Here is a 14,309-nt window from a genome sequence, read left to right as displayed (position 1 = left end):
TGACTGTTAAGGGGAGGGGGAGGCAGTAATGCCGGGTGTTGGGGGGGCCGGGGAAGAGCAGGCAATGCATCCTGCTGTGCTCGCCAGCGCCTCTCGCACTGCCCCGCCCAGTGATCCGTTCCGCCACAGACGTGACACGGCATCAACTTTTTGGAATTTTTATTTTACTGCTGTCTGCCCTTGTCTTGATAACCCTGTGATCTTCCCTGATTTTGATACTGCTGTGTGCGGTTTTGTCCCTGAAACTGCTGGGAGTTATCCGCACTCTGATAAGCCTGTGTATTTTGAGGCAACTTTTGCATCAGCTGGGCAATTCTGGGGGTCAGAAATATCTGATCTCTGTGCAGCGCGCGCATATTGTGGCTAATGTTATTTGCCATGTTTTGATTTGCCAGTCCAGAGTGGTCATCATATACGCCTGAGCTGTTTCAGGGATTAAATTATGTAACAAAGTCTGTATGGTGAACAAATCATTGCCCTCTCTTTTAATGCCCGCATTATTATCCCATACTGTCATGAAATGCTGGAGAAATTCTGGGACAGTTTCTGTAGGGTTCTGTACGCAAGCCGTCACTAGCGAAAAATCTGTGTGAGTTTTGGCGCATGCTCTAATCGCCACAGCAGCTACGGTCTGGATCCACATATCACGCGTCTGTGTCGCAGGCCAGTCACCTGCAGGCGTAAATGCAGGGAATTTGAATTAGTCCCTACACGTGGGCCAATCTGCCTTGTATGTTAGGATTATCAGCTGTTTAACATCATGAACTAGACAGTTATAAACTGAGCAGACATTAGTCAACCACGACAGATACTAATCTGGGCTTTTAGTGGGACTTGGAGCGTGATTAGTGACATCCATGACCTCAGCGGGTGTCCAAGGCTTATAAACTGGAACATCTCCTATCAGGATTTTCGGTGCTGTCACAGCTTCAGCAGAATTATTATCCTGAGATGTTTGCAGTTTTGTGATAATTCTATGCGGGACATATGTTTTAAAACTGGTGCCGTATGGCGTGTTTGGATTATGTAAAATTTTCGTTGCGGAGCCAGAGGTCGGGGTGTGTAATGAGCTGCTATCTGGCATTTCGTCTCCACTGTCCGCTGCACTGTGTTCCTGCTGGTCACTTTCTTGTTGTCTATACTGTCCTGCCTAATATGTCAACCTATTTTGATTCATGATAGCTGCAGCTGACATTAATAGATCATCCTCGGAGTTTCTTGCCCCAGAAGTTGAGAGTCCTATCGCGGGAATTATTTGTGCGCAGAGAGCTACAGCCTGCTTTTCCTCCAGCAGCCCAGCGTCTGTTAAAATGGAAATTAGCTGAGCTGTGCTGGGAGATTTCCCTTGTCTTTTCAGCCAGTACATAACTGATTTCGCAATGGCTGTAACGTCCTTTCCGTGTCTTTCCTTAATTCTGGACATGTTCTCTGATTTAACATCAAAAGCAGCCTCTAGGCTAAGCAAATGACAACTAGCTGCGCATTTAGAAACTCGATCAATCAAAGCTTTGAGTTCAATGGAGCCTCGCTCGGTGCCAACTGATTTTTCATTTTTTCGCTCATCATAACCTCTTTTTTCTGCAATAGTCATCCAAGCTTTAACACATTCCTTCATGTACGTTACATCCCAGGAGCAATTCGCCTCATGTTCAATTAATTTGAATGCCTGCCACAACACGGCCATGTCAAAAGTACCCGTTAACCGCCAATCAAACAGAATCTGTCCTTTCTGACTATTCTGTTGTGAATGTTCACAAAGTAACGATGTGAACGGCATAACTTTAGTCCAATCCAGGCTTCTTCCAACAATTCCAGATGGCATATTAGGGGAAAACATGTGTCTGTAATGGCTGTCTGTAATAGGATTTTTTGTAAGTGTGTTGGTGCGTGAATTATTTGTCCTCTTACCAACCGAATCGTTTGTGGAGACAGTATTACCCATGTTTAACGGTTAGTACAATAAAACAAACACTGCAATTAGACAAACAAACATAAACTCTCCACAACTATCAGCGTGACAAAAACTCTTCCAGCTTAGTTTTAATCCGAATTAGGGAGACTTTCAAAGGGGGTTAGAGAAATATCTGTTTAATTATAAGTGCCTTCTTTACTCATAATCTTGTATTCAGCAATCCATATATGACATTCTCACACCACGTATTAACCACTTTGTTTAGTTCAAAAATGGTAATAATCGCGGAAATAATGACTATTTAGTACTGTTCCAATCTGTTGAAGAGCAATAACTAATTGTATTCTCAAATCAACAACCACTATGCTTATTTTAGTGGTGCTTTGCTTTTTCCGTTCAAAAGCATAGACTTTAATTATTATTTTTTTCACCGTTTCTTCCCAAAAACACAACAGCTAAATTCAGCAATTCATATATGACATTCTCATACCACGGTCAACCACTTTCTTTAGTTAAAAAATGGCAATAATTGCGGAAATAACACCTATGTGCTATTCCTCTCTATTTGTCTGCATGCGCTCTCCACAGGGGGAGAGTCGGCAACTCAGCAGAAATGCTGTTGATTTAAGGAGTTTACCCTCTGAAATCTCCCGAATTCGGCGATTTGTTTCAATACAAATCTATCACATTGCTTCTAATGCAGAAGCTCCACTTTACTGATGCTCTCTTTCAAAGTCTCTCCGAATATTTGCTGTGTGTAATTGTCCGGTGATTTAATTCCGAGAATCACACACAGAGGAAATCGATGAAATTCGATATTCCGAGGTTATTTATTAGCCCCAAATATTCTCATTGTGTTTGCTCCGTAAGCACATGCTCCAGCAACAATCACGGGGAAAATCGGCTAGGACAACGTCCCCTTTTGACACCGATTCCCGAGGTTATAATTAAGCCTCCGAATGTAAATGAGTAGAGAAACCCCCCCAAAAAATTGCAGCAGCTCAGTTCTTTCAGGAAATGTATAATACCGTCAATCCCAGACACTGGCAAGCCAATCTCAAAATAGAAATTTACTTACCAGCCTCTGAAGATGTCTTGGTATCCTGTCGTGACGCCAATGTGTGAAAGAAACTTCTGATCAGCAATGTCATGAAAGAAATGGAAGACTGGAATCCGCTTAAATCAAACACCGGAGTGTATTGAGAGTCACGGCCGGAGCGTTCACAAGATATCCACACAACTTGCATCATATAGATACCTAGTCAACACTAAGGATTACACAGAAGCACAGCGCAAATCTACACAGAGAATATAGGAGTGGCCTATAGGAGTGGCCTATATTCGCACGCTTTCCACCTTAATCGATACCAGACATATTAGAGACAAAGGACGGGTCTGTTAAAGCCATCTGCGCATTGGTCATACTCCCCCACAGGAAGGCAGGGCCTTTTGGCCTTTGCCCTGTTAAAGTTACAGACAGGACACACAGGAAAACACTAAAATTCTCCCCTGCACAGATCTCATTAAAATATTTCCTTCACAGAGGCGAGTTTCTGTCTTTAGGTTTAAACAGCTTCACAGTCAGATGTATCCAGGATGGTCTCTCCGCCACTCTAAGTGCAGTCGGTGTAGACAGGAGTGCTTGGTAGGGACCCTCCCACTTGGGCGAGTGCCAGCTCTTCCTCTTTATCGCTCTGGTGAACACCCACTCTCCTGGTTTCACTGTCTGTGTAGTGTCAGGTACTTCCTGTGCAGAGGGGACAATAACATTTGTGATCTCTTTTCTTCTCAAAATGTTTGCCATAAATTCTGCTGTGTTTTCACTTATACTCTCATCCTCTCTTACAAATGGTTTTAACTCAGGCAGATAATATGGTCTTCCATATAACATTTCAAAAGGTGATAGCCCTCTAGCACAAGGTAGAATGTGCATGCTTAGCATCACTGGTGCTAAGCATCTCATCCTTGTTTTCCCTGTCTCTGCCATCATCTTCTTCAGTTTAGCTTTTACTGTACCATTATTTCTTTCTATCAACCCTGCTGACTGTGGATGATAAGAACAATGTCGTTTTAATTGTATTCCAATTACTTTATTTACAAAGTGTGTGCCATTATCACTATAGATATTTTCCGGAATTCCAAAACATGGGATTATGTGATTTGTCAATGCTTTCTCCACTGTCAATGCATCTGGATTCCTAGTTGGAAAAACTTCAATCCATTTTGAGTACATGTCAATGATTGTTAGACAATATTTCATTCCCTCATATTTATTTAGTTCAATAAAGTCCATGCAAATGTGCTGAACCGGATACTGGCTCCGGTATTTTACCTCTCTTTGGTTTGAACTGTGCACACACAGAACATGCTAAACCATTTTTTGAGTAGTTTGTAAAGCCATAGGCTGTGAATATCTTCTGTATTACTTCCACCATCCCCACTGTTGAGCCGTGGTCCAACCCATGGCTCAATATAGCTGCATATCGAAATAAGGTTTTTGGTAATACAAATTTGCCTTCTGTACTTTCCCACAACCCCTCTTGATTCTGTGTACACAACTTCTTCTTCCAGTATATCTTTTCTTTGTCAGGTGCATTCGCTTGCATGTCTTTTAGGATGTCATGATCAATGTGTTCCATATTTTCAGAAATATATTGGTCATTGTCCTGTCACTGTCTTTGCGCTGCTTTCTTAGCCTCTTCATCTGCCTTTCGGTTCCCCGTGGAAATTGGGTCCGTCCCTGTAGTGCAGTGTTTCTCAAAAATGTTCATACCAAGGACCATCCCCCTATTTTCCCATTGTTGTGCAAACACATGTATACATGAATAAGCATAGTTGCTGTCTGTATTAATGTCCGTCAGGTCTGTCCTTGGTAACACTCTGTTCTCAGTTTCTGCGATACAGTCATGTGGCTCCCTATCTATCTCTACTAGCAGTAGTGTAGCTGGATTTAAAGTAGTACATCTCTCGTTAGTAAGATTTGGTTGTGATAACAACGTAGCCATGCATGCTAAATGTCTAGCTGGTGACATATAGGTTTGTTTATTTTGTAACAATAGTACGTACACTGCGTGAGTTACTTTTAGAGTCAAGGATCTAAAAAGCACTATTGTTGTAGATGCCTGTACTGCCATGGAGGCTGCTATTGCTTGTAAACAAATGGGCATGGCTCGGGCTATGGTGTCCAACTGTGAGGAGTAAAATGCCACCGGTTTATTTTTCCCCCCATGTAGTTGAGTGAGTTCTGACGTCATAAATCCATTTTTACAATCTGCTGTCTGAACAAACGGTTTTGCATAATCTGGTTACATCTATTCCCATTACTTTTAAGCAGTGTTGGGTGTAACGCGTTACAAAAGTAACGGAGTTACAGTAATATATTACTTTTTGCTGTAACGAAGTAATGTAACGCATTACTAATGAAATGTGGGTAATATATTACCCGTTACAATGCTCAGTAACGCAGTTACAACACATTTTAACCCGAAATTAAATGGTGTTTTGTTTTTTAACAATGTACTAACATAGCGAGACATTCCGACACCAGACAAATTGTGCGGGTAGATTAGTAAACCTGGTGTTTACTCTTCAGGCTTTGCGCCGGGATCTTCGGGGCAGTTGAATGTTGTGCACCCTCTATTCAAAACAGAGAACAGAGCGAAAAATACTAACAACAAATTGTGTCAGGTGCGCGTGACCTGCTCCGCTGCGCGTGCATCATTTCCAAAGTGCTTCCACAGCAGTGACACACATCTGTGGACTGTGGATAATCATTTATACGAAAATGGTTAAAGCAACCATCACTAAACGCCAGCAACACTGCATCTACTGCAGACCGTAGCAACAGGTCAGATGGGGACATCACGTGACCCTCCGTTGTGGACACTAGCTTACTCCCGCCTGACTCGCCGCCCTCAACCCCGGAGCAGCACTCTTCGTTGCCCGAAACTACGCCGCCCCTCTCCGGCCCGCAGGTGCCAGCCAGGATACCACGGCAACACAGAGCCTGCCCAGGTTGATCTAAACAAGTACCCGCCTGTACAGTGGGGTTAGGTGGTCATTTTGCAGCTCGTGGTATACAAATAGACAAGGGCTAGAATATGTGAAAATAGTGCCATATTCTGCCATGCCTGTAGAAATGTTGGGTCAAAAATAATGCATACAATAGCACAGATGCCTTCACCACGAATGGCTACAAAAAGATCTCATATCCCAAGCTTATCAACAAGCTAATGTTGCAGCTGAAATGTTCTCCAGGTCACAAATTCAACCTCACATGATGATATGATACCAGTTTTCAAGGACAGTAAATGTTCTCTTCCCAGAGTATATGATGGGACCAAAGTAATGATTTAGTAGGCTACATGGTTTTAATAATACTTTTGCTTTTCAATGTTTGCCATTTCAAACCATGAGCTGGTTCAAATAATATTTGCCTTGATTTACAATATGTTCTCATTTGTTTTATCAGCACAGTTTTGAAGCTTTGCCACAGTCCATTTTGGACTATATGAGATATTTCAGGATTGCACTTTTAACTCACTTGAAATGTTCTCACTTGCTTAGTTTCAAAACATAACAAATGCCATAATCTGTTCATTGGGGACCATCAATGCTATTTCTCATTGCTGTTTGCGGCCACTACTGCTCATGTAAACCTACTACTGCTGCGCCCCCTGTAACCTCAGAGGCACCCTGAGTCATTTTGTTCTGGAACCGGGCCTGTATGGCCATATGCTAAACACACTACAGAGCCCATTCCGTGTCCTGTTAGTGTTTACTTCCTGTCTGCCTTCTTCTGGTGATTTATCTGACGTCCAGCGCTCCGTCTTTTAACCTCTTTTCCTTTCTCTTTCTTGATCCTCCTTAGCAACCTTCATTATAGTCCTTGCGGTCTGTACTGTATTAACAACGTGTCACATTTTAAGAATTTACAATCAGAATCGAGTATTCAACTAACCCGTGTAATACAAGTTGTTAGTAGCCTTAAGGGCCTACACAGTGGTTATGCTATACCACATTGCCCTTCACTGGATGTATAATGAGCTGCACTAAACTACATTTTAGCATTTAAAATACCTAGCCATTCTTTTGCGGTTATTTTGATGAAAGTAACTAGAAAAGTAACTAAAGTAGTGTAACTCATTACATTTCAGAGACAGTAATTTTGTAATGTAACTTATTACTTTCAAAAGAGAGTAATAAGTAATATGTAATATATTACATTTGGCAAGTAACTTGCCCAACACTGCTTTTAAGGTAACAAATGGTTTCTCTACGTGAGCCAGCATTAATTCTACTGTACCTAATTCTAAAATCTCCACTTCCTCATCGGATGAGCTGATAGACACGTTATCTGAACTTGCTTCTGTGTCATCGTCAAGGTCTTAGTCATTTTGTCTTAGGTCATCTTGATTTGGGTTATCTTGTTTTGTAATTGTTTCTGTTGTTTGACTTTCTACGTTAACCTTTTTCATCTGTTCAGGGTCTATGTTTGCGTGGGATAATACATGACCTGATTTTGCAGATGCACTTGGCTCTAGTCATGCCTTCTCCACCCAGTCCTCCGTTCCTTCCTGTGGCCTCTTTGCTCTGCAGTCGTTTTCCCAATGTCCAAATTTGCCACACAAAAAGCAACTTCCCTCCGGGAATTTTCCTCCTCTCCGTCCTCCACCTTGTGCCCCACCTCGCCCTCCACCTCGTCCGTCCCTTCCGCCACGGCCCCGTCCACACCCTCTTTGATCACCTCGGAAAAGCAATTAAACAGAACATACATCAGAAGTGTAATCATCAGATTCATCCTGTGTTAAAAACACGGCAGTTTGCTTTTGTTTCTTTTTTTTCTTTTGTTTGTCAATTTCACCCCATTCAGTTTAAATGCCTCCCTTTGAAAATCAGTCACATTCCCTGATATATTCATAACTGGCATAACGGGCATTCTGAATGTCTTACCTGGCCGTGTGTTGCTGGGTTCCTCCCTCATGCCGGCTGTTCTCTGCGCAGGAGCATGAGGGTCAGTGTGTGGAGGTGGTTGGTAGGGCGGAGTGGGTGGCCAAGATAGCGGAGTCGGTGGGGGAGCAGAGGGGTGAGACGAGCAGGAGGTCAGGGGTCCGAGGAGATCCCCGGGGTGTTGAGCTGGTGCATGGTTTTCATCTATCCATTGCTCCTCCATCACAGCAGGTCCCACAGGAGGGAGATACGGAGGAGGGGGCTGGCGGCGTCTGCATATCACTTGATCGTCAAGTTTATCCAGTTTCTCGGAATAGGGGAGATTAGGATACAAGTTATACAAAACCTCATTTTCTGATTTCTTCTTTTCTGATTCTAATTTATCTTTTTCTGATTTAGCTGTTTCCTCAGCATTTTCCCTTTCTCTTCCTTGCTTCGGCTAACCACATCATAGCCCCTAATAAATCCTCTTCTTCCTCCCTTTTTCCATTCCCATTACATTTGTTCTCGATGCTATCAATCAATTGTTGGCATTCCTCTACCACTAACCTCCCTTGGAAGTCGTATTTATTTTGCCACTTTTTAATCTCTTCACACTCGTTCTATGCGATCATCTGCATCCATTTAGCATCTCCTGATAAGATGACTGTCTGTTTCTATCTTCTTCCCACGGGTCTTGCTGCAGCATGATTAGACTTCTATAGTTTTCCCCAAAACTAAGTAAAAATGCCCTATAGCTTACGCATAAACTATGAAACTGTTAGAAATTAAAATCAATGTTGATATGGCGTAATTTGAATTAAATACACTATTTAATTTAAATCAGTTTTATTCTGAAAAACCTGAAGTTCACTAACTATTAACTTAATACTTTTATTCTGAAAATGCTTCATTTCCGGTTAGCATTAGCATGTGGCGAAATGCTGCATTTTGAAACTATAATCGAAGGTGAAATGACATGTGGTGTTGTACATTGAGCACACTGGGTTTAGCACTCATCTATTGCCGCTGAATAACGTTTATTAGGGAATGTTTAAATAACCACAGACACCAGAATGATGTAATTTAACGACAGAACAAGGCAGGAATTGCATTGGACCCGCCCCCCGACGACGTCGGCCAATAGGAGAAGACCTCAGATGACAACAGGAAGAGCAAGCAAAAGATTGACCTCTTCCTCCGGCTGACCCGGACTGACCGGAGGCATGGGGAGAGCCACTCGCACATTTGTACACCACCGCATCTTTTGTGTAATTAAATGCTGTTAACTTTTATAAGCTTCCCTTGACTCTTTTCAGTCTCTCCTGCCTTCAGGGCTCTATAATTCACTAACAAAACTCACAACGGTTTTAGCAAAACCCAGAAAACTAAACTGTCCTAGTTTTTAAAAGTACTTTAGATAAGTTTACCTGTGTCTTTCTAGGACTTTTTTGGTATCCTTCCGCGAACCAAGGGGTTGAAACCAAAACGGTGCCTGTATTGACTTTCTCTCCTGTGTCGGTAGTTCAAGGATCCGTCACTCCTCTCCTCTCCAGCGTAACCTGGCCCCCCTATTTACCAAATTGTTTCTTTGTAAAGGAAACAAGGTAGGGGTCTTTTCTAAGAGTCTCTCGACTCCCTGTGCACAGTGTCAGGCTCGTTTTCCCGGAGAAAAAAGGAGATCTTGGATCCGGCTCGAAGGACCAATATGTAAGAAAAAATATCACTCGACACCAGGTTGAGAATCAATGATCAGGTAACTAATTTATTCTTGCAAGAAGGAGGAGAGTTAAATCACATACAAGATACAAAGGATATGGGTTAACTCACACACATGGGGTATGTTGCTCAAAGGAACAGCAAAAAACATCAGGCTTATATAGTCCAAAACACAGGAGATAACAACAAAGTCGTAAATCGAGGTGGCGCTAATATCAGCCGCGGGCCCGCGGGTGTCGGAAAGTCGGGTCATCTGTGACGTCTTCTGGAAAGAGTCACGTACTTCCTTCATGCAGGATTTCGCTTGAGATATTTAGGAGACAGCAAGTCTGTCTTCTCATAAATATCAACAACATGAAATGCCCTGCCTCCTCCTATCACAAGAAGAGGCAGCTGCAAGGTCATACACAGTTCAGAGCCACACATGATATCAGTGCATTAAAACAACCCAAAGAGTGGAGCAAACAGTATTTCTCCAACAACAATGTCATTTGATTATTTTATCCAGCTTTGGTCAAATACACCTTTATTTTATTTTGCAAAAATGTTACGCCGTAAGGCTTAGTTCTCAGGAAAGTTTAGGGGGGCAAAAGCTGCAGCAAAAGACCCCTAATAGGGAACAGAACAGAGAAGGCATCAATGACAACATAAATTATATGTGATTCATCCGAAAAGTAGACCTTCTAAACTGTTTACCCCAGGTAAACCTACATGCCATTCAAGGTTCAAGGTTCAAGTCTTTTATTAGACATACATACATAGCTGTTAGGGAATAATTTGCTTAGGTATTCAACCTTCGACAAAGTTCAAAAATGTATTTATCGTGTGATTTTGGAAATGAAAGTTTCATATTCTAAAAGCCACCACTTTGTTTATTTAAAATCAAACAAAACACCCGAACCCCGGAAAACAATCTTTTGACTTCTGACTTATTTCGACAGAGCGGGTCACAAATGTATGACATTGATAATTGATAAATACATGATAAAGTTAGTTAGGATTAAATGATTTGTATTATTATGTATCTGTGATTTTCATGTTCATTATTATGCTTTTGACAAAAGATGCTCCAAACACTGATGAGAGATCATTTGTATGATTTTGATTCACTGTTTAAATCTGAAATGTAGTATTAATGTGATTATTTGCAACATTGTGTAGAATGCCTACACCCTTTCTGAAGAATCAAATGTATTAGGGTATTGAACAAATTATTATTAGAATAGGTTTTTTAGGTTATCAAAATTGAGAAAAAGAGAGAAACTTTTAGGGAATAATTTGCTTAGGTATTCAATCTTCGACACAGTTCATCGTTTTCTCTCTTTACTGTCTCTTTTCCCATGGCATAGTTCTACTGCCTTGGGTATTGCTGCTCTCTCTCTTAAGGAGGGGCAGCTTGGGCGCATTGTTGTTGCCAGTCTATGATAGAACAAAAGCTACCATGAGGTAGTTTACTGTTCAGGGACCAAGGCAAGGCAAGTTTATTTATATAGCACTTTTCAACGCAAGGCAATTTAAAGTGCTCTACAAAAAAAAAATTGTTTGGCGAAATTGTTTGGCGAAATTTTTTGGCGAATGAGCGCCAGGGAACGAAGGTTCCCTGTCGCTCATTCTTTCCTATGGACGCGAGCTCTAGTTAGATCCGGGGTCCATATTGCGGCAGTAATCTTAAACAAAGTGCAGCGAGGGACTAAACAAGAGAAAAAAACACTGGACGCGCAAAAACTCAGTCTTTCCAAAAGTATGCGTTTGACCTTTTATTTCCAAAACAAAAATGCAATATTCCATATCCATATGCGTATATCCTTGTATGCGTGCGTGCGTGCCGTCAACAAAAATTGTCCTTCTCTAGCTCACTCCCCCATCCATACAAAGTGTGCAGGTAAAAGCAACCGGATATAAGCACAAACATCACCACACAAATCCAATGACACGCCCACCACCTATAGTGACTCAAAAGCATGTATCGTAACAAACACAGAAATGGCTTCATATATGGCTCCTACAATCCATATTTGTTTAGTCTCGCTGATAAAGAATGTTGATTATTACACTCCGAACTAGTTAAAACCTCGAGCTGCAGAACAGTTCTTCAGAATTGGTTTGGCAACCGCTGTGTCAACTCGTGACACACCACCTGTCTTGTCAATTCTCCGACCGTAACTCCAAATAAACCATTAGTGTTTGCCATCAAATCTCCAGCTCTCCTCATGTCTCAGTTACCTCATTCACACCAACGGTGTTTCAGGGCCGGTTCGGAGCTGGAGCTTGAAAAGCACCGAGTTTTCCTGTTCACACCGCAGCGGAGCAGCCTCTTAGCTCCGGAATCCGGTTCGTTTCAAGCACCAAAAAATTGTTCGGCTAGAGCAAAAGCACCGCATACGTCACGCTTACGTCGAGGCGGGGGCAGGGGGAATCGGAATCGTCGTTGAAGTTGATGATTACGATTGTAAAGCAGTTTTGAATGTAACATGTAACGACTGTAAAGTTGGTAGTAAAGTCGTCCCATTTCTTCCATTTCGTTTCGACAGAGCAAAACCAAAACGAGTAGCGCTTCAACACAATCGGCCATTGTTGTTGTTGTCGGTGTGAGCTGTGAGGGGTTTCCGCGCGGTTTGGCTTTATGAAGCAGGCACGCAAACGGTTACGTCATGACGCAAACGATGACGCAATGACGCAGCACCAGTCGGACTCTGGGCGGTGTGAAAAGAGCCGGAGCTAAACCGAAGAACCGGTTCTGAACCTGAAAAGCTCTAGCACGGAACTTGAACCGGAGTTGCGTTGGTGTGAATGAGGCATCTGAGTCCTGTTTACAATTGGTTCAGAGGTTTCCCCCACAGCTACAGTGTAGTTATGACGATGAAAATCTTAGGTCACAGGCTCCTCCAACAGTGCAACACAATAAACCTGAAAAACAGAAAATATAGTGCAAGTAAATACAAAAACAAAAATAGTAAAATAGTGAAATAGTGCAAGCACATGCATTTGGGATATTAATGTGAATTGTAGTATTGTGTGTGCTTTTCTTCAGTGGTGTCAACTTGAAAGTCCGCATTTCGGCTTCAGGACCTGCCGGTGTCACTGTTTTACCAAAAAAGGAAGGTAAGGAATGCATTTATCACTGAATTCAAGATCTAATGTGCTACAAGTACAGATGAGGAAAGTATAGGGGCAGAAAAAAACAACAACTCTTTCTTCTGGGTATCATTCTCCTGTTGAGAGATGTATTTAGCAGGCCAATTTGACAGGAGCAAAGGGAGCATGCAGCTCTCAGCTCAAACGTTGTCAACACGGCCCAGCTGTTGCAGTGTCTCTCAGGAGTGAGGCCATAACATGTTCATACATTCACTTTATACTTTGATTTGGTTAAGGTGGAGAGTGACAAACGTAAAACAACCCTCCTATTATCCTTTAACTTTCTCTCAGGTCAACGAAAGGTGAAGAGCAGCATTGTGAACTTTCAAGCCTCTGGCTATTACTACCAGGGTTTATGGCGAGCACTAGATGGCACCAAAGTACACCAATTCACCAGCGCATCTGCCATCACTCAGTGTCTAAAAGGCAAAGTGGTCCACCTGTATGGAGACTCTACCATCAGGCAGTGGTTTGAGTTCCTCAACGAAGCACTACCAGGTAACTAATCCACAGGGATTTCTGGCAACAGTTTCATTATGTTCACACTGTATCTTAATCTGTTTCCTCTGTAATACTTTTAGGTCTTAAGGAGTTCAACCTGGGAAGCTCGAGGCAAAATGGACCTTTCATGGCCTTAGACTATGAAAACAAAATCATGGTGACTTTCCGCTGCCATGGTCCTCCTCTCCGTTTTGTCAACGTGCCAATTGGGGAATTGCGTTACATTGCCAATGAACTAGATGACTTAATCGGGGGTCCAAACACTGTTGTCATTTTTGGCATCTTGTCTCACTTGAGCACTTTCCCACTCGAGGTCTACATCAGGCGGCTACAAAGGATCCGAAGTGCGGTGGTGCGGCTATTGGACAGGGCTCCAGAAACGGTGATCATCATCAGGACTGCAAACCCCAAAGCTTTGTGGCTTTATGAGACGATAACCAACAGCGACTGGTTCTCGGTGCGGCGTGATAAGGTGCTAAGAGCCATATTTAAAGGACTGAATGTTCATCTCATTGATGCCTGGGAGATGGTCCTTGCTCACCACCTGCCAAACAGCCTCCACCCACAACCTCCTATTATTAAGAATATGATGGATGTTCTCTTCTCCTACACATGTCCTCAGAAGGGCGGCTAGATAATAATAATAATAATAATAATAATAATACATTTTATTTATCAAGTGCTTTATCAAGTGCTCAAAGACACAGAGGTAAGAAAAAAGATAATATAAAAAGTATATTTAAAATCGAGCAATAAAACCACATTTGTCACAAGGACTTGTCATCAATCACACATTAAAAGCAAGTCTAAAAATATGTGTGTTCGTTGTGGGGGAGGAGTGGAGATTTAAATCCAAACTGAGATTAAATATTTCTATGTGTTTCTATCAAGTGCAGCATCTTTCGAACAGTCTATAATAGATTTATGTTTTCAAATGTTTTTTAATAACTCAAGTTGAGAGATATAACTAATTATAATACCCACCTTAATATTAAATGACGTGGCTGAACCTGTCTCTGCGGTCCTGCCTTGGGTCTCGTCATGCTGCTTCCCTGATGGCTTCCACAGGATTGTAGCTGACATCCTCGTGGATTCATCTTCTTATTACAGACAC

At 42.1% G+C, this 14,309-nt stretch overlaps 1 protein-coding gene across 1 annotated transcript in view; it reads left to right on the top strand.

The window, feature by feature from the left end:
* Positions 1 to 13,829, top strand: part of LOC117468407 (NXPE family member 3-like) — a 28,723-nt gene extending 14,894 nt beyond the window's left edge. Inside the window, exons 4-6 of the mRNA XM_071201783.1 lie at positions 12,591 to 12,661; positions 12,986 to 13,192; positions 13,276 to 13,829. Of these exons, the coding sequence (XP_071057884.1) occupies positions 12,591 to 12,661; positions 12,986 to 13,192; positions 13,276 to 13,829 (832 nt within the window). The remainder of the gene's footprint in view (positions 1 to 12,590; positions 12,662 to 12,985; positions 13,193 to 13,275) is intronic.
* Positions 13,830 to 14,309: the final 480 nt, after the last annotated feature.

This window comes from Pseudochaenichthys georgianus, chromosome 23 (assembly GCF_902827115.2).
Source record: "Pseudochaenichthys georgianus chromosome 23, fPseGeo1.2, whole genome shotgun sequence".
Taxonomy (NCBI): Eukaryota; Metazoa; Chordata; class Actinopteri; order Perciformes; family Channichthyidae; genus Pseudochaenichthys; species Pseudochaenichthys georgianus.
The sequence above is the reverse complement of the archived record's forward strand: the minus strand, read 5'-3'. Positions and strand labels throughout refer to the sequence as shown.